Below are 19,846 nucleotides of genomic sequence, written 5' to 3' on the forward strand. Positions count from 1 at the left end.
TCTTTGAAAATTTGATACAAGTATACAATGTATCTTTAGCATATGGACCCCACCTTGACCCCTTCAACTCTCCCTAGCCCCTACTACACACTTCCCTCCCAATTTTGTATCTATTTTTTTAAAAAAATAACCTGCTGAGTCCAGTTAGCCTTGCCCATATGTACACGAGTAAAGAGCCAACTACTGGGAAACAGTGGCCATGCCTCCAAAGAAGGGTGACTCTCCTTTATCTATCAGCCATCAACTGTCAATCTCTTCATAGAGGATCTTAGTTTTGTTAGAAAATCACAATTACATGTATCTAAGAATAAAGTATCATGGGAAACAGCATACTATAGCAGTTTATTGTCTTGCTTTCTCTGCGAGTCTCACCTTTCTGAATTCACAAAAACTTGAGATCATACTAAGCACTGGCAGGATGGTGAGGGGAGAACACTTTCAAATAAGAAGAAGTATGAAAATCATCTCCTTTAGTCCCAGATCATCTTCTTCTCATACCTGTAGGTTTGAAGCTCTCTTTACTGCTCTGGAAGAGAACCAAGAAAATCTTGGCATTTCTAGCTTTGGTGTGTCTATCACTACCATGGAAGAAGTCTTCCTTAAGTAAGTAAAAGTACATAGAAAAAAAAGGGGGAATCCTTAGAGGGAAAGGTTTTTTTGTAATGTAATTTTATTTATTTATTTATTTACACTCCAGATTTTATTCCTTCCCCTCCTCCCCCAGTCCACCCTCCGACTGTTCCACATCCCACAACTCCTCCTCATGGCCCTGTCTCTAAGAGGATGTCCCCATCTCCCACCCAACCAGCCCTCTAAATCCCTGGGGCTTCCAGTGTCTTGAGGGTTAGGAGCATCTTCTCTGACTGAACCCAGACCCACAGTCCTCTGCTGCGTATGTGTTGGGGGCCTCATATCAGCTGGTGTATGCTGCCTGGTTAGTGGTCCAGTGTTTGAGAGATCTTGGGGGTCCAAATTAATTGAGACTGCAGGTCCTCCTACAGGATCACCCTTCTAAGCTTCTTTCAGCCTTCCCTAATTCAATAACACGGGTCAGCTGCTTCTGTCCATTGGCTTGGTGCAAATATCTGCATCTGACTCTTTCAGCTGCGTGTTGGGTCTTTCAGAGGGCAGTCACGATAGATCCTTTTCTGTGAGCACTCCGTAACCTCAGTAAATGTCAGGCCTTGGGACCTCCCCTTGAGCTGGATCCCACTTTGGGCCTGTCACTGGACCTTCTTTTCTTCAGGCTCCTCTCCATTTCCATCCCTGCAGTTCTTTCAGACAGGAAAAATTATGGGTCAGAGTTTTGACTGTGGGATGGCAATTCCATCCCTCACTTGATGCCCTGTCTTCCTGCTGGAGGTGGGCTCTATAAGTTCCCTACTCTTTGTCAGCTCACCAGAGATTCCACACTTTAGTAATTTAAGCATGACAAGGTTCAGAGGTATGTTGCGGTAAATCTCCTCCCAAATAAGCCCCAGCAAATGAAAACACAACACAGTTAATATGATTACATGTTGTGTGCCTCAATTGGACAGATCTACCACAACACTACCATCTTCCACATCTATGAGACCCCTTAGAACTTATGGTTTCTCCAGGCCATGTGCTTCTGCTCAGCTTTTCTTCTTCTTCCTCCTCCTCTGCATCCTCTCCCTCTTCCATTTTCTCCTCTCCCCCACCTTCCACTCTACCTTCCCTTTTATCTGCCCAAACATCAGCTCTCCTTTATTTTACAAATTAAGGTGGGAAGCAGGTTTACAGGAAATCACCTGAGTACTGACTCATTCCTCCTTTGAAACCCCTCAGAGGAGAACAGATTTAACATCAAATATAATTAGCCCCAGGGCTATCTACAACAATTTCCCCTTTTCAATTTAAAGACGATTTTATCTCAGATATAATTAAACATAACTATTACTATTTTGTAATTTATAAAGTATAAGAGACCTAACACCCAGTCCATCATGTTTGTTAATTAAACAGAACCTCTGTCATTTATCCTTACTTAAAAGACTTATACTTCTACATCTGGCTATGTCTTGGCTTTAGATTGAATGCCATCTGAAAACCATTCTCTCAAAACTGTTCCTCTCGAAATAAAAAGCCTGGGTTGGCTAGGAGACTATGGACTTTTTCAACCCCATCAGAAATCCAAGAATGACTGATATTAGCTGAAAATAAACCTAAAACAGCTTGCAAAACTTAGCCAATCCATAGAAACTGCTGATCACCTGGACAGTCCCTTACTTCAACATGTTGGAGCATCGGTCTTCAGCCTACTGACTAGGGTTATCTGACAGACTTAGAGAAACAGGAATATTAAGGACTATAGCCTACTCTGTTTTAGCAGAATCAAGCTGTCCTAACCTGTAATTGTGTCCTTTCTTTGGACAGTATTATGTCTGGAGATGAAATGAGGCAATTCTTGCCTAGTGGCTATTTCGCTGCAACTGGAGTAACTCAAAGATGCTCAGTTTCTTCTTTGAATCCAAGACAGGGAAAGCTGTCGGGAGCAGACTGGTCTCAACAACAAATGAATAATAACATTAAACATCACATTCTGTGGACTTCTGACGTTTTTGAAAACCAACTATGTGAAGTAATCTGGACTGTTCTCTGCTAACTACTCTCAGCCATTTCTAATTAAAATAACTGAAAACACCCTAACAATAAACTCAGAGCCATGAATTTACTATTTGGCCCTTAACTCAAAGGATTATACATCTCAGATCTGCTTATAATAACAGCAATAGAAGGACTGGGTCTAAGCCCTGTACTTCAAAATTTTTAGTACCAAAGACAATCTATAATAACCACCCCCAGCCCCAAAGCTTAGGGAACTAGGACAACAACTCTTCATAACTTCTTCAAGCTGAATATGGGCGTTGAGATATTTTTGAAGGGAGGGGGAAGGGTACGGAAATGGGGGCGTTAGTTGGCCTTAAGAAGGCCACGATAATGATTGTGTAAGTCTCTGATGTCTGTGTCCTGACTGAATCCAGACGAAAAACCAAGACATCAGGAGTTCAGGCAGGTCAGTTCAGCATGTCTGATGATGAAATTCACCAAGGCTGTATATTCTATAATATGTAAATATCAAAACAAAATTTTAGTATCATTAAGATAAACTTTTTGTTTCATTCTCTGAAATCTAGTTCTCAGGGGGTCTTCCCCTATCAAATCTGAGCCATATAACTCTGGAAGTTGTAAATACCTTATTCAACAAAGACAAAACCTTTTCCCCAAATCAGCATATCCTTCAGTTGGTAACCAGGTCGCCCTCTGTCCCAGAGGAACAATAAAACAACCACAATACTCAAAATCACACACGTTTTAGCCTATTTAGGTCTTTTCTAATTTGTCATGATGTGTCAAAATTCCTCTGGAGCCCACATTAGACAGAATATGAGTCTCCTGAAGACTTTATTATACCATCTTTAAAACAATTCACACTTCTATTTCCCTTTCCCTTTCCTTTCCTTTCCTCTTTCCCTTCCCTTCCTCTTTCCTTTCTATACCTGCTTATAAGAAGCAGCTTGTCAAACTAGAATTTAAACCCAAAATTCCCGTGAAGCCCACATTAGACAGAATATGAGTATCCATAAGACTTATTAAAGCAATATATCTTTATACCATCTTTAATGCAATTAATTCAAACTTCCACTAATACCTGTTATACCATATATCTGTTATGCTCTCTACCTGGAGCCACAGACTTCTATTAATTAATGCCTACTCAAAGCAGGTGATTATCACTGCTCTCTCTACTTAGAGTCAGTGACTAATATTCCCTATCTGGTTCTGAACCACAGGTGAAAGTTCCCATCTTTAGGTACTACACCTGCTTGTAAGAGGCAGCTTGTCAAACCATGATTTAAACCCAAAATCCCCATGGAGCCCATGTTAGACAGAATATGAGTCTCCTGAGTCTCCTGACTTATTAGAGCAATATATCTTTATACCATCTTTAAGTATCAAAAGGTTATATTTCTCTCTTTATCGAAATGAATTACCTGGTCCGGAGCCCTTTGTACCTTTGTCTCCCAATTTTTTATTCACAGGGAGAAGCTGAGTGAAAAAAGACCCACGTTGTCTGTGTCCCTGTTTGGAGGTGGGGGAGGCAGGCTGGGGAGTGAAGGATACAGGGAAGCAAACACAGAAAGGCTCTCTCGGGTGTAGATACCTCTCTGCCGTTCTCTGTAGGCCCCTCAAACCCAGTCAGCTTCAAACCCATACTACTACAGCCTAGGTCACTGCCCAGGCCCCATTCAGGGGTTGGGGGGGCAGTGAATTTTTATCTCAGGTTAGTTGAATTCAAATGAATATGTTGGGAGTCATTTTGTTTCGATAAATCTCCTCCCAAATAAGCCCCAGCAAATGAAAACACAACACAGTTAATATGATTACATGTTGTGTGCCTAGATTGGACAGATCTACCACTACACTACCATCTTCCACATCTATGAGACCCCTTAGAACTCATGGTTTCTCCAGGCCATGTGCTTCTGCTCAGCTTTTCTTTTTCTCCCATTTTCTCCTTTTCTCCCCCACCTTCTACTCCACCTTCCCTTTTATGTACCCAAACATCAGCTCTCCTTTATTTTAAAAATTAAGGTGGGAAGCAGGTTTACAGGAAATCACCTGAGTGCTGACTCATTCCTCCTTTGAAACCCCTCAGAGGAGAACAGATTTAACATCAAATATAATTAGTCCCAGGGCTATCCACAACAGAGGTGGGTTGGTGCTTGGGAACTAAATCAGATGTCACTAAACAATGAATAACCTGCAGGATGTGGTGGCACACATCTTTAATCCCAGCACTCAGGAGGCAGAGGCAGGTGTATTTCTGAGTTCGAGGCCAGCCTGGTCTACAAAGTGAGTTCCAGGACATCCAGGGCTGCACAGAGAGACCCTGTCTCAAAAAAGAAAAACAAAACAAAACAAAAACAATGAATAACCCAAAGTGCCTTTGGAGTCAGGGGTTGCCACTCACATTCTTCAAGCAAGGGATAGTGGGATAAAGTTGAAATGACAAGTTTTGTTTATTTTTTTAATATAGGGTCAGTAACCTGGAAGACTCAAAAACAGATATCGAAGCTACCCAGTCGCCCTCGGTAGGAAGCAAAGGGAACAAGAATGGGGATGTTGAAAGCAGCGGGAGAGTAGGCTTTCCCACCCAGAGTGAAGATCAGAACATTGTGTTTAACACTGGGGTAAGAAATTTTGCTAAGAAACAGGTGTCTCTCAGTCAGTACGCAATAGTTTTGTCTTGTATTAATACATAAACCAAAAGAATATAGAAGTATTAGCCACTATAGAATCAGTGTGGTGTGGAAAAGTTGGGACCCCAGCCTGATCAATGATTAAATGTACAGAGATTGGTTCTAGAAAAACCTATCAACTGTTTACTGCTGATGCCATCATTCTGCAATTCTTTGGGGTTTTTGTTTTGTTTTGTTTTGTTTTGTTTTGTTTTGTTTTGTTGTTTTCTAAATTGGAAATCCAGAAACTTATCTGCTCTTTCAAGCTGGCATAAGTGTACTGGAGAGCCTGGCTTTTCACATTATCAACTTGGAGTGTATTCTGTCTTTCAAGAGAAGTAACTGCGTGTAAGATTGTTTCTGAATCAGTGAGGCTGTCCTCATGGAAAGCCTGCCTGGGCTGTCAAGCATTCTCCCCTCGCTCTTGCAATTGTCCATTGCAGCTATAAAGCGTCCTTGACACAGTGGTTACCAGGAGTCAGGGAAAAGCATCCTGTTGCCACTTTTAGTATTATATACAACATTCAACTTAAGCACTTTACATAGTATGCTATACCAGAAGTAGGGCAACTCAATGTAAAGAGAAAACAAAGGCTGAGGGTTCTATGGGCCACATGGTCTCCGTCCCTGTCACTCAATTATCACTGCACAAGAAGCAGCCACAAGGTACAGGACAAATGTGCTTGGCCACATTCTAGTAAAGAGTTGTTTCAAAAAGTCCGTGGTTTGTTGTCCCTTGCCCTATACTGACAGATGGGTGATAACATCACTGGGTGCCACATCACGGGTCTGGGTCTCCTCCAAGAACTTATTTATTTTCTTAGATAAGCTGTATGCACTTAAAATATGTATGTTTTATTCCATGTACTTTTTACACCACAACATTTCAGAGACATTGATGTCAATGCATTTCAGTGTGACTGATACTGGAGGTTGTAGTGACCCAGCGTCTCTCTCCTCTCTTTTTAGTGTTCCCTCTACCTGCAGCAGTTCCGTGCCATGTTCATGAAGAGGCTGATGTACAACTGGCGAAACTGGAGAGGGATTTTGGTGCAGATACTGGGGCTTATCATTTCTACTTTCTTACTCCTCAAGTCTCATGAGTTTAGATATAAGAAAATTAGGCAAATGAATTTGGACGAATATGGTCAAACCATTGTGCCTTTTTCTATTTGGGGGAAATCTAACTTGACATCAAGTCTTTTAACACACCTTGAGAATATGCTAAAACCTGGCAACCACCAACTCAAGGAAGTACAAGGTAAGGCTAACTTAGAAACAAAAAGTTGCCTCTTCATTGATTTCCTTGGGTCACTCCCAAACATAGGTATAACTATAACATGGTAACTTGCTCCATTCTTTTTCTGACACTCATTATACCAGAGACAGTTAAGCAATAGCAATGTCCTAATTAAAGCTACTGGTATTAAAAGTTAACTGGTATTGGTTGCACTTTGGCTGTGAGCAGTTGGTATTCCTTTCTAGTTCAACACATGTAATAATAACAATAATAACAACAATAACAATAAAAAATAATAATAATATGAGGTACCCACGTTTGTTATACTTTTACACTTTGGGCACAATGCAGCACATGAAATACAGCATGGAACTATGGCTTCCAGTACTGAACTCCAGGTGTTGGTTTGATTGTTTGTTTGTTTGTTTGTTTGTTTTTAGTGATAATGTCTAAAACAAGAATCTTGAAGACTTTCAGGGCAGGCTACTAAGAATACATTTTCAAAGATAGCAATAAAGTTTACATTTGTTATACTGAGTACTTGGCCTGTATGCCATTTAAATTGAACAATTACCATACTTGGTAGATATTTTTACTACTTTTACAAATAAGCCTTAGTGACATTTAAAGAAGTCAAATGTTTTGACTCAAATCAGACAGAAACTGCAGACTTGGATTTAACCTGATCTGCCTTGTGTCTACAAACCACTCAGTATAACACACTACATTTCAGAACATAAGCCATGTTCTCTCTCTTATATAATCATTTCTTCCCAGATTGGGTAATATGTTTTCATTGCCTGGTGGGTATTGTTCCTTTGGGGCTTGTCCTGTGCATAGCTGTAGGATAGGGAAGCTTAGTTTGTTTTCTCTCTTCTTCAGGTTTTGGTGTGAAGGATGAAAATATGTTTAAGAATATTAACTGTTCCTTAAAGACATGATCTCAGTGGAACTAGCTTGTAAATAATAGATTGGCTGATTACAATAAATTATCCCACAATGATAGATGAGCTGACCTGGTATGGTCTTCTAATTCCAGTTATCTGGAAGGAGGATCACAAATTCAAGGCCAGCCTGAGCTAGAGTGAGACTCAGATAAGGCTTATGATTTAGGTCAGTGGAACAGAACTTGTATGATATGCAAGAGGCCCTGCATCCAAACTCCTCTCTCTTCCTAGATAGATAGATAGATAGACAGATAGATAGATAGATAGATAGGTAGATAGATAGATAGATAGATGAGACATAGATAGACATAGATAGACATACATAGATAGAGAGAGATAGAGAGATAGATAGAGATAGAGAGAGATAGAGAGAGAGAGATAGAGAGAGAGAGAGAGAGATAGAGAGATAGAGAGATAGAGAGATAGAGAGATAGAGAGATAGAGAGATAGAGAGATAGATAGATGTGACTAAATAAAAAGCAGTATCTTGACTCATAAGAAGATTGTTTAGATTGAAGCTTTGCTCACTAAAACATTAAATGAGTAACTGAATATGCATTTTTGTTATTAAGAACAGGGGCAGAAGTGCAATAGAATGATATAACAGACCCGCCATTGTCACCTGTCTTTAATATATGTTATTTTCTGTTTGTTTACTGAAACTTAGTCACATACACAGAGATATATTTATCCTTTCTCAACCCAACTGTTTTAGAAAACTGAACACATAAAATTTTAACTATTTGTTCTAATCATTTTAGCCATGACTATGTTTTATTAATTTTTGTATTGTCTCTATTTCAAACTGTGGACCTTCATTAAAATGTGCTGTTTAGGGTAAAGAATTGGCATTAAATTCTTTAGAACTTGTTCTCTCTTTGCTGTAGACAGTAGAAAAAAAGTTTTCCAGTAGGGAAATAGGTTTCTAGATAATTTTGCATCTGTTCTTTTATCCCCAAATGATCTATGCTTTAGCAACCCTATAAAGTTTTTTCAATTTTTTAGAATTTTTATATATACATACAATAAAATGTAAAAATACATACCACCTATTTCCCCCTTCAATTACTCCCATAGTCCCCTAACATGTTTCTCTCACAATGGTTTTGTTTATAGCCCACTAAACCAATTAGTGTTTTCCATGTATGCATGGGTGGGACCATCTAGTGGAGCCTAGAAAGCCTACCAGTGGCCATACACACAAAATTTAATTTTCTAACCCCTAGAAATTATTAACTGCCAAAAGCTCCTCTGTAAAGGATGAGGTTCTGAGGAGCATTTGTTTCCTCTATGTTAGGATTCTGACTGGCTTGATTTTGTGATGGTCTTATGCAGGCAAACCACAGCTGCTGTGTGTTCATGGGTACCATAGTCACATCATGTCCAAAAGACAGTGTTTCTCCTTCTGTTGTGTCCGGCCAGCAGACCACAGCCTGGGTTCTAGCCTGGAAAGGCATTTTGGAAACCTGGAAGAGAAGAGGGGCTAGGTGGCGAGATAAAGAAATGTAGCTAAGACAGTCATTCTGATCAAAGCTCAATTTTATTGTTCCGCACGCAATTATAAAGCAGGGGAAGGGGGCCCGATTCACCGCCAATTAGTCTTGGGATCCAATAGCAGGGTGACCACGTGCACGGCTCTGAACAGCAAAGCGGCAGGTTCCAGCAGTGGGCATGGCAGAACAAATGAGCAGGAAGCTCCACCCCTGAGCAAGCAGGTTTCAGGCTGGGGGAGGGGAGACTACATCCTTCCTCTGGCATTCACATTCTTTCTGTCTTCTCTTCTGAGATGTTTTCTGAGACATGGTTAGAGAGTTAGTAATCCCACTTAGGTCTGAGAACCCAGTCTCTTAGTCTCAGAACAATTACCAGCTAGGCATCTCTCCATTGACTTGTGTCCATTGCAAAAAGAGGCTTCTCCAGCCAAGGTTGAATGACATCATGCCTATTGGTATAAATATGGATATTTAAACACCAATTTGACAGTATGACCACTTAGCAAAATAACAACAGCAGGTTTTATCCTAGGCCTATAACCTCCCTCTCCATGGGCTTTGACCAGTAATTCAGTACCATGCATGAAATTTCCTCCTGTGGAGCAGATCTCAGATCTAATCATAAGGTGATTAGTTAGCCTATAACAATCGTGCCTCAGTTGTACCAGTGGTTATATCTTCCCTGGTCCATTTAACATATGCACTGATAGCTTTTTTTTTCCTCCATCAGTCTCTACAACATCTTCCAGCACTATGAAGGCTAGCCGGTGGGGAGGAGGTTTCCTAGACCATTAGTGACTAATTTTTCTCTGTCCTGTAGCAAAATGTGTAGTATCTTCAGTGATAGGGTCTTATTGTGATATTACTGTGGGTAATGTTCTGGCAGTAGCCTGTGTTGTTTCGGAGACCGCGGAGGCCTCTCTGAATGGTAACTGAGACTTTTACCTCCTGTCAAATCTGAGAGCAATGCAGTACTGTAAACTCTTTATGTTGCACCACAAATTGAGTGAATGTGAGCTCTGGAAAGGTTTCTAGCACCACAGAAACACATAAAGAATCTCCTGCCTTCACGGAATGAAACTGCCTCCCCTTCATTTATTTAGAAGTATGCCTCAGTTATGGGCTTCATCACCAAATTACAACTGTGCATTATTCATCTCCTCTCAACAGAAATTATGGGGAGATGAGAACCTTCTTTATATCTCTAGCCCCTAGCCCAGTTCCTGTCACATAACAAACACACAGTTTAATATAACCTCATATGAGAGGTGGAGAAAACAATGGACAAGGGAGAGACAGCAGTCAAGTCAGCTGCAGCATTACAGTGGCAGCCTAGGCAAGGGAACGAGCATAACAGGGCAAAGAGGGTATGTTCAAAAGACACATCTTGAGTGGACTACGTAGACTTTATTTTCTCAATTTGTGTGGAGGAAAGTCAGAATGGTACCATTTGGCTGTGTTGTTTTGTGGTTTATGTAGATTTACAAAACATTAAGAGGCCTCAGCACTGGTGGTAACCTCCATCAAAACTATAATATGAAAATGGAATCAGTCAAACAAAATAGTTAACATATGGAACATTTCCACCCACTTTTCCCTCCTATTGCCTTTACTACCACACAAACTTGCTATCTATTTCTGTCTTTATCCCTGGAAATTGCTAGTCTCTATTCTGTATTTGTAAGATTGATAATTCCAAGAGTGGTATAAAATGGAGTCACACAGTGTGTGACATTTTGGAATGAACATTTCACTTAGTGTGGTTTTCTGATAATTGTGTGTATCCAGTGTTGTTCTCTTTAATTGCTAACTACTACTGTATCACATGGGGATGCCACAGTTTGTGTAACTACTCACTCATTAAAAGACAGCTGCAGTTTTCCTGGCAAGCACAGCGTGAGTACAGCTGCTGTTTTTAATGTGAGTGTGCATCTTCAAGACAATGTAAATTCAGAGGTATTCAGTTTCACTAGTATTCTAGCTAGTGTTCCTTTAACTTATCTCATTCCACATTCTTATATGATAACTGCATGTATAATTCTATGAGAAACCAGCTGCTTTTCCATGTACTCTGCAGTTTTACATTTCCAACAAGCAACGTGTAACTGACCCAGTTCCTCTGTACCTTAAACTCTTTTCTCCAGAGGTTTACCTGAGTGTGTAATTTTGGCTAGCCTATTGGTATTGTGTGTAACATTTATTTTTATATATTGAGTCAGCCTTATATCTTTGAGATAGATTCCACTTCTTAAGGTGCATAATTCTTTATATGTTAATGCTTATATTTTTTTGGTGGTAAAGTAATTCTAGCTTGTAGAATAGATTAAGTGGATTGTGGAATAGAAGACACGTGATTTAAAACTAACAATAATGAAGTACTATTACAAATGAGGCTACACACACCTCATGGTTCATTTAATGTCAGTTTGATTGGGTTAAGGAATGAGCCCATAACTGTTAAAACACATTTGCAAGTGTTCCTATCAGGTTATTTCCAGGATAGATAAGTGTTGCAATCAATAGACACAGTGAAATGATTTGCAAGCTGAAACCCATGTGAATGGGCATCCTTCAACCCACTGCAGGGCTGAGTAGAAGCTTATTGGACAGAGGCTGGATTTGTATAAGGCTTAGTCTGTCACTTCCTCACTGCTGGACAGGGTATGATGGTCTTATGCTTCACTGAAATCCTGGAGACTTGCAGGGATTTCCCACCACTTAGAAGGGAACAAAATGTTGGGCTTCCCTCAATGCTTTTGTTCCTCTCAGGATCTTGACCAAAAAAAAATGTTGGTGCTTTGCAGCTCTGAAATACTCAAAAAAGGAGCCCAGGGAATCCTGTGGACGGTGAGATAGAGGGATTGTAGGACTTGGAGGGGATGAGAACAGCACAAGAGCACGGCCCACAGAATCAACGAACCGAAGCTTACAGGGGCCCACAGAGACTGAACTGACAACCAGGGAGCCTGTGTAGGTCTGACTTAGGTCCTCTGCATATATTTTATGGTTGTATAGCTTGGTATTCTTGTGGGAGTCTTTTGTTTGTTTGTTTTGTTTTTTTCAAGACAGGGTTTCTCTGTATAGCCCTGGCTGTCCTGGAACTCACTTTGTAGACCAGGCTGGCCTCGAACTCAGAAATCCACCTGCCTCTGCCTCCCGAGTGCTGGGATTAAAGACGTGTGCCACCACAGCGGGATTGATGCTGTCTCTGATTCTTTTTTTTTTTTTCCATTTTTTATTAGGTATTTAACTCATTTACATTTCCAATGCTATACCAAAAGTCCCCCATACCCACCCACCCCCACTCCCCTACCCACCCACTCCCCCTTTTTGGCCCTGGCGTTCCCCTATACTGGGGCATATAAAGTTTGCAAGTCCAATGGGCCTCTCTTTTCAGTGATGGCCGACTAGGCCATCTTTTGATACATATGCAGCTAGAGTCAAGAGCTCCGGGGTACTGGTTAGTTCATAATGTTGTTCCACCTATAGGGTTGCAGTTCCCTTTAGCTCCTTGGGTACTTTCTCTAGCTACTCCATTGGGGGCCCTGTGATCCATCTAATAGCTGACTGTGAGCATCCACTTCTGTGTTTGCTAGGCCCCAGCATAGTCTCACAAGAGACAGCTACATCTGGGTCCTTTCGATAAAATCTTGCTAGTGTATGCAATGGTGTCAGCGTTTGGATGCTGATTATGGGGTGGATCCCTGGATATGGCAGTCTCTACATGGTTCATCCTTTCATCTCAGCTCCAAACTTTGTCTCTGTAACTCCTTCCATGGGTGTTTTGTTCCCAATTCTAAGGAGGGGCATAGTGTCCACACTTCAGTCTTCATTTTTCTTGAGTTTCATGTGTTTAGGAAATTGTATCTTATATCTTGGGTATCCTAGGTTTTGGGCTAATATCCACTTATCAGTGAGTACATATTGTGTGAGTTCCTTTGTGATTGGGTTACCTCACTCAGGATGATGCCCTCCAGATCCATCCATTTGGCTAGGAATTTCATAAATTCATTCTTTTTAATAGCTGAGTAGCTGTCTCTGATTCTTTTGCATGCTTTTAAAACCACCTTCCTCCTTCTGGGTTGCTTCATCCAGCCTTGGTATAAGGGTTTGTGCCTAGTCTTAATGAAACTTATGCCACGTTTGGTTGATATCCCTGGGAGGCCTGCTCTTTTCTGGAGGGAAACAGAAGAGGAGTAGATCTGGGAGTGAAAAGAAGTGAAGAAGAGACACTAGGAAGAGAGGGGGAGGGAAACTGCTGTCTGGATGTAATATATGAGAGAAGAAAAAAGAAAAACAAGAAAAAAGCTCAAAAATAAAGAGCAATTTTAGGGAATAAAAATAACATTTACTAAGTTTTTTTTAGTTTTTTGATTTTATCTGAGGGGAGTTTAGTAAACTCTGCAATGTGAATTAAATTTCTTACCAATCTGTTAAAGAGAGGTAGTTGAGTTGAAGGGTGTTTTCTCAGCAAAATTGTAGTTTGGGTTATGGTAAATACAATGAGAAAGCCCAGACTTTAATGATAGAATAAGCCCCAAGGGTAACAGCTAATGTTTGAAAGAATTATCTCAGCAAGTTTGGAAGTGGTGAGAAACTTGGCTTGATTATTAGACCTTGGATGACAGAGTTTGTCGTGAGCAGCATGTTAGATTTACTGACAAGTATTGTGTCTTTGTCCTAGGTGACCTACTCAAATATTTGGAGGGAAATGACGAATGCGTTCATTTATGTGTTATCGCACTTTCTATCAAGGTGGTTGCAAATAGAGTAAACCTTACTGTTCTGTTCAACAATGAAGCCTACCATTCACCATCTCTATCCCTGACAGTTTTAGACAACATTCTTTTCATGTCACTTTCTGGTTCTGATGCTTCCATAACAGTCTTCAATAAACCTCAGCCAAGCCCCCAGAGGAAAGAATGGCCGGGGTATGTTTTTGTTGTTGTTCTGTTTGTCTGTTTTACTTTTGCACTTGAAATGCATTCTTCCCACCCCATTCAATTCTATTTTCTGGGACAAAAACAGCCATTGGTATAAATCTGTATCTTCCTTTTGTTCCTTCTGTAGGAGTACAGATGGGAAGATTGTAGCCTTCAAAATTCAGCTGGGCATGGCTCTTTTGGTCAGTGGCTTTTGCATCCTGACGGTGACTGAGAGACACAACAAGACAAAGCACATGCAGTTTCTGAGTGGGGTCTCCATCCTTGTGTACTGGCTTTCTGCTCTGGTATTTGATCTCATTATCTTCTTCATTTCTTGCTGCTTCCTACTGGTGAGTGCAAACAATGTTGTGAAAGTTTCTTTTTATTAATTAATTTTTTATTTATTCACTTTACATCCCTCTCACTGCCCCCTTCCCAGTCACCTTCTCCTACAACCCTTCCCCTCTGCCCCTCCCCTTCTCCTCTGGGCAGGTGTCCCCTACTCCCACCTCCCACCCCCAGCCCTCAGCACTTCAAGTTTCTTCGAGGTTAGGCATCTCTTCTCCCACTAAGGCCAGATAAGGCAGCACAGCTAGAAGAACATATCCCACATTCAGGTAACAGCTTTTGGGATAGCCTCTGCTCCAGTTGTTCAGGACCCACATGGAGGTCAATCTGCACATCCGCTACATATGAGCGGGCAGACCGAGGTCCAGCCATTGTATAATCTTTGGTTGATGGTTCAGACTCTGAGAGCCCTAAGGGTCCAGGTTAGTTGACTCTGTTAGTCTTTCTGTAGAGTTCCATCCTCTCCCTCTGCAATCCTTCCTCCTGTTCTTCCACAAGATTTTCTGAGCTCCATCCACTGTCTGACTATGGGTGTCTGTGTCTGTCTGAGTCAGCTGCTGAGTAAAGCCTGTGAGAGTTTCTTTTCCTTTGATTCCACAAGGAAAATCTCTCCTCTATCTAATGTTTTCACAAACCTAGCTATGCCAGTAAGTAACCTTGCTCATTATCTCATAAAGCACATCTCAGCACTGGGAATGATGGTGCCTGTCTGTGAATCTCAGTACTCGGGAGATAGAGGCATGAGGTTAGGAGTTTACAATCATCCTCAGCTGGGGTCCATGAGATCCTGTCTAAAAGATATATTATCATTCCTACTTTCATTATATGATAATCACAATACCCAAAATGTGGAGGACACCTTAATGACCACCAACTGATATGTGGGGGAAAAGAATATGGCAACCACAAGCAATGCAGCGTCATTTGGCCTTAGAAAGAAGTTATTTCTCATATTTTCTGTTATTGCAGATGAAGACAGGGGATATTTATAAAATACAGCAACCACCCAGAGTCAAATACTGTGTGATTCTACTTTTATGAGACTTATGAAAAGCCAAACTCAGAGTGTGGAGTAGTAGTTTCCAGGACCTTGGAGGAGATTCAGTCAAACAAGATTCTAATTTAGGTCTTTCTAAATTTATGCTTCCTTAACTAGTTTCCCACATGAATTATAAGTAGGTAAGAAGGAGGACCTGCAATGTATGGGAGAAGCAGGCTAGACCTATGAAGCCTAATTTAAAAGCAATGGTTGGACCATCTAGAGACTGCCATATCCAGGGATCCATCCCATAATTAGCCTCCAAACGATGACACCATTGCATACACTAACAAGTGTTTGCTGAAAGGACCCTGATATAGCTGTCTCTTGTGAGACTAGGCAGGGGCCTAGCAAACACATAAGTGGATGCTCACAGTCAGCTATTGGATGGATCACGGGGCCCCCAATGGAGGAGCTAGAGAAAGTATCCAAGGAGCTAAAGAGATTTGCAACCCTGTAGGTACAACATTATGAACTAACCAGTACCCCGGAGCTCTTGACTCTAGCTGCATAGTCGGCCATCACTGGAAAGAGATGCCCATTGGACAGGCAAACTTTATATGCCCCAGTACAGGGGAACGCCAGGGCCAAAAAATGGAAATGGGTGCGTAGGGAAGTGGTGGGGAGGGTATGGGGGACTTTTGGGATAGCATTGGAAATGTAACTGAGGAAAATACGTAATTAAAAAAAAAGCAATGGTTATCAATGAGACACAACTGAAGACATGGGAGGAAATCATTTACTCTCTAGGAAAGTTGATAGCTGTTGTTAGTATGAGAGTCTACTTGTACTGTGCATGAATCTTTAGAAAAACTTTTCTAATGAGAAAAACAAAATAAAATAAAAAAAGACCATGATTATGATTCTGTTTGCTGGAATGTCCTCTAGTGAACAGGAGATACACATGACTTGAATTCATGTTGAGTTGTAGATTCTATTTTAAGGAGGCAATTCTATTTTATGGAGAAAATTCTAAAGAAAATGAAAGTCTTGGTATTTCCTTTTTTTTTTTTTTGAGTGTTTTGGCTTAGGGCATGTATGTGTGTGTGTGGAGAGAAGAGAGAGAGAGAGAGGGAGAGAGAGAGAGAGAGAGAGAGAGAGAGAGAGGCAGAGAAAGATAATGACAGAGAAAACAGAGAGAGACAGACAGACAGACAGACCCTAGCTTCACCTTTGTCTCTGTACCCTCTGTTTCAGGTTATGTTCAAATACTGCAAATTTGACATCTATGTCACCGACTACCACATTCTGGACACGATGCTGATCCTCACACTGTTTGGGTGGTCTGCCATCCCCCTCACATACCTGCTGAGCTTCCTGTTTTCTAAGAGCAACTCTGCCTACATCAATCTTCTGGTGTTCTGTTATCTCTCTGGCACTTTAAGTCTCTTAATGGATACCATAATAGAAGCAAGTAAGTGTGAGAACGTCACAAAATGTCCCCTTCCCCACAGAAGGCAAGACATAAATCAGCACCAATGGGCCAAAAAGATGGGTAGTAGTAGACAGTTACATTCTAGGATTTTGCAAACATCTGTATCAGAAATATCTCAATAAGCTTGGGCTTCTACTATCATCTAGTCAGCATGCTCGGCTCAGAGGCCAAACCTGAGCTTCAGGTCCTTGGCAGGACCTCTCTCCCACTTCCTATAGCTTACACTCAATGGTGCTGCAGTAATTTTAGAGTTCTGGGTATTACATTGAGATCTTTGATCCTTGGGAATTGATTTTTGGTACAGGGTGAGAGATGCAAATCTATTTTTATTCCTTTACATGTAGACACTCATTTTCCCTAGCACCATTTGTTGAAAATGTTGTGTTGCTTTTTCTTCACTGCGTACTCAAGCATTTTTCTCAAGCCTCACACGGCTGATAATGACTCGAACCATTTACACCCGCTTTCAGAAGCGTTAGGGTTATTTGACCTAGATAGATACAAAATAAACATTTCCCTTAAGAATTTGTAAGTACTCGCAGACATTTTGTTCTAAAAGTATAGTGGTCATGTGAGAAAAAAAACCCAAAACATTGATAATTTGTTTTAAATAATTTCAGCTGGCTGTGGTTCCATAGTAAAAAAAATATACAAATACAAATTCCCTAGCTTCCAGATAATCTCATAGTTAAATTCCACATAAAATAAATTTTTAATTTAAAATAAAGCTAAAACAGCTTCTGTAGATTAAAGTTTTAAAATATTATCCATAGTTAAAGTGAGAGGTAGTATATTAAATACTAATGCAATATATATATATATATATATATATATATATATATATATATATATATATATATATATATACCTAAGATAGCCCACGGCATATAAACAACAAAAACATGGAATTTTAAAATCATTGGAGGATAAAGTTTCAAAATGTGACTAAATAAAGTTTAGAAAGAAATCATAAAAGACAAAGAATTAGTGTTTGAAAAATTTAGAATTTCCAGACTTGTTCACAGACAGAAATCTTTAGTTTAAGAAACTTCCCTTACCTGCGTCCAGCAGGTAAAGCTGTAGGACCCTGAGGCTACAAAGATACTGCAGCCACAGCTGTAACCACAGAGGAGCCACAGCCGCAGCTACAGCGGAGCCCAAGAGTGAACCGGCAAGCCCTGTGTCCAGATGTCCAGGGTCACCGATAGAATGTCTCTTTAAAGTGTAACTTGCAAAACACGATCTGTCCAGTACAGAAGGAAGGAGAGGAAGTGAGAGAATGAAGTAGAAAACAGCAAACAAAAGAGTAATCTGAAAGTCATTATGAACACTGCACACAAGCAATAAAGCAAAATGACAAAGTATGATCACAAGATAAATGGCAAGGTGGTCATAATGGACTCTTCAAACCCAGCTTTGACCTTCACGCTCTTTACAGAAAACACAGTTTGAGGAACTAAGATATACAAAGTACAGTAGCCACAAAAATGTGTATACAGAAAACTAAAACTTGAAGCGTTATATTGATATGATCAAATGTATTTTTCACATTAAAATTATCAGAGACATAGGATAGCAATGTGGTAATAGATTCACTTTAGCATAAAGTTCTAAGAATTGTAAAAATTTATTTACCTGACAATCTAATCAGGAAGTGTGCATACTCAGAATTACCAGAACTACTCCAACTAACTGCAGAAACACAATATCATATACACCTTTCTTAGAACTGATGGGCAAGACAGTGGAGAGAAGAGGACAGTTGGTATCTACTGAGCGTGTGAGTTAGTGGGTATGTATGTCTATACAATCCCAGCCAAGCACAATGCTTCAGAATATCTGAAAAGCTGAGCAGATGACACACTGGCTGGATTCCTTCATCACTATGCTATTGCATGACAAATCAGCAGCACAAGGTAATGGGAAAAGGAACACATGCCTGAGAACTGATATATGAGCCAAGGACAGTAGCAGGAAATGGGAACTACTTAGGGAGCTGCAGAGTGAACACTCTGCAGCCAACTGCCTATTTGGAGAAACTGTATTATCTCTAATTATTAATGTTGCAAAGGCTAAAATTTAACAGCCATACAACTTCAATGGGAATAACATTCAAATAAAGAAAAATTATGGACAAAAAAAGTAAAACCTGAATAGCAGAGACACCACACTCATGCATGCACACATGTACATAGCCATCAACTGTTGAAAGGACTTGAGCAATTTATAAAATGACAAATAGCTTAAGAAACAACAAACAGGTGTATACACAGTTGCTGTACCATTAAAAATATTCTAGAAGGAAGGAAGGAATGAAAGACTGAATGAAAAGGAATGAAAGCAAAGAACGAAAAGGAAAGGCAAGACAAGAAAGGGAAAGGAAGGAAAAGAAAACAGGGAAAATATCCTCACACACATGAAACCTTGGGCCAACAAACATGAAAACTTGTACAAATTGCAACGTACTAAACAAGATTTCAGAAAAGGCAGAAAATGTGAAATTCACTATAACCATCAAGTGCTTCATTTAAATTCTTTTCACATAAAAAAAAATAAAAGCCACAGTTCTACTTCACCAAAAAAGACTTTTCAGGATTCTGTCATCATCAGCACAAACTTCAGCTTTTGGCGATACCAAAACCCATTAGCAAGTCATTAACAGTTGTTTAGACATAATCATCTGGGTTTCAATTCCCTGGCCTCGGTTTGATCATTACTAAGGGACTTGTGACCTTCATTTCCTTTTATGTAACCTGTTCTTGTCACCCTTTTAGGGATATCAACCATCATGTCCAACTCCACCCAAACCTTCCTGCTCAATGCGCTGCTGCTCTTTCCTATGTACAACCTTGGGAAGTGTATCAGTGAGTATACTGTTATTTACCGGAAGAAGATGCTATGCATCCAGCAAAAGAACGCTCTCAAATACCTGAATTGTAGCAACAAACGTAAGTATATTGGGGATCTCTAAGCGTCTAGGAAATCAGATGCACAGAGTGGGGATGGTATGATGAGCCTGCTTTATCTTTCAAAGGCACGGTCTTAATACACAAAGCATTTCACAAAACAAGCATGTAACTGCTTGGAACACTAATGGAGGGTTGTAAGTTGGGGGTCTTGTGTTCAAGGTCACCCTGAGAAAGTTAGCAAGACTG

The 19,846-nt window shown here is 40.3% G+C and overlaps 1 protein-coding gene across 2 annotated transcripts in view; it reads left to right on the forward strand.

The window, feature by feature from the left end:
* Abca15 (ATP-binding cassette, sub-family A (ABC1), member 15) overlaps positions 1-19,846 on the forward strand; it is a 79,217-nt gene that overhangs the window by 40,146 nt on the left and 19,225 nt on the right. The window contains exons 17-23 of one of the 2 annotated variants that reach the window (NM_177213.3): positions 505-603; positions 5,063-5,216; positions 6,234-6,525; positions 13,629-13,875; positions 14,015-14,219; positions 16,454-16,670; positions 19,466-19,639. In NM_177213.3, the coding sequence (NP_796187.2) occupies positions 505-603; positions 5,063-5,216; positions 6,234-6,525; positions 13,629-13,875; positions 14,015-14,219; positions 16,454-16,670; positions 19,466-19,639 (1,388 nt within the window). The remainder of the gene's footprint in view (positions 1-504; positions 604-5,062; positions 5,217-6,233; positions 6,526-13,628; positions 13,876-14,014; positions 14,220-16,453; positions 16,671-19,465; positions 19,640-19,846) is intronic. The other variant, XM_006507945.4, reaches the window with a different exon arrangement.

This window comes from Mus musculus, chromosome 7, assembly GCF_000001635.26.
Source record: "Mus musculus strain C57BL/6J chromosome 7, GRCm38.p6 C57BL/6J".
Taxonomy (NCBI): Eukaryota; Metazoa; Chordata; class Mammalia; order Rodentia; family Muridae; genus Mus; species Mus musculus.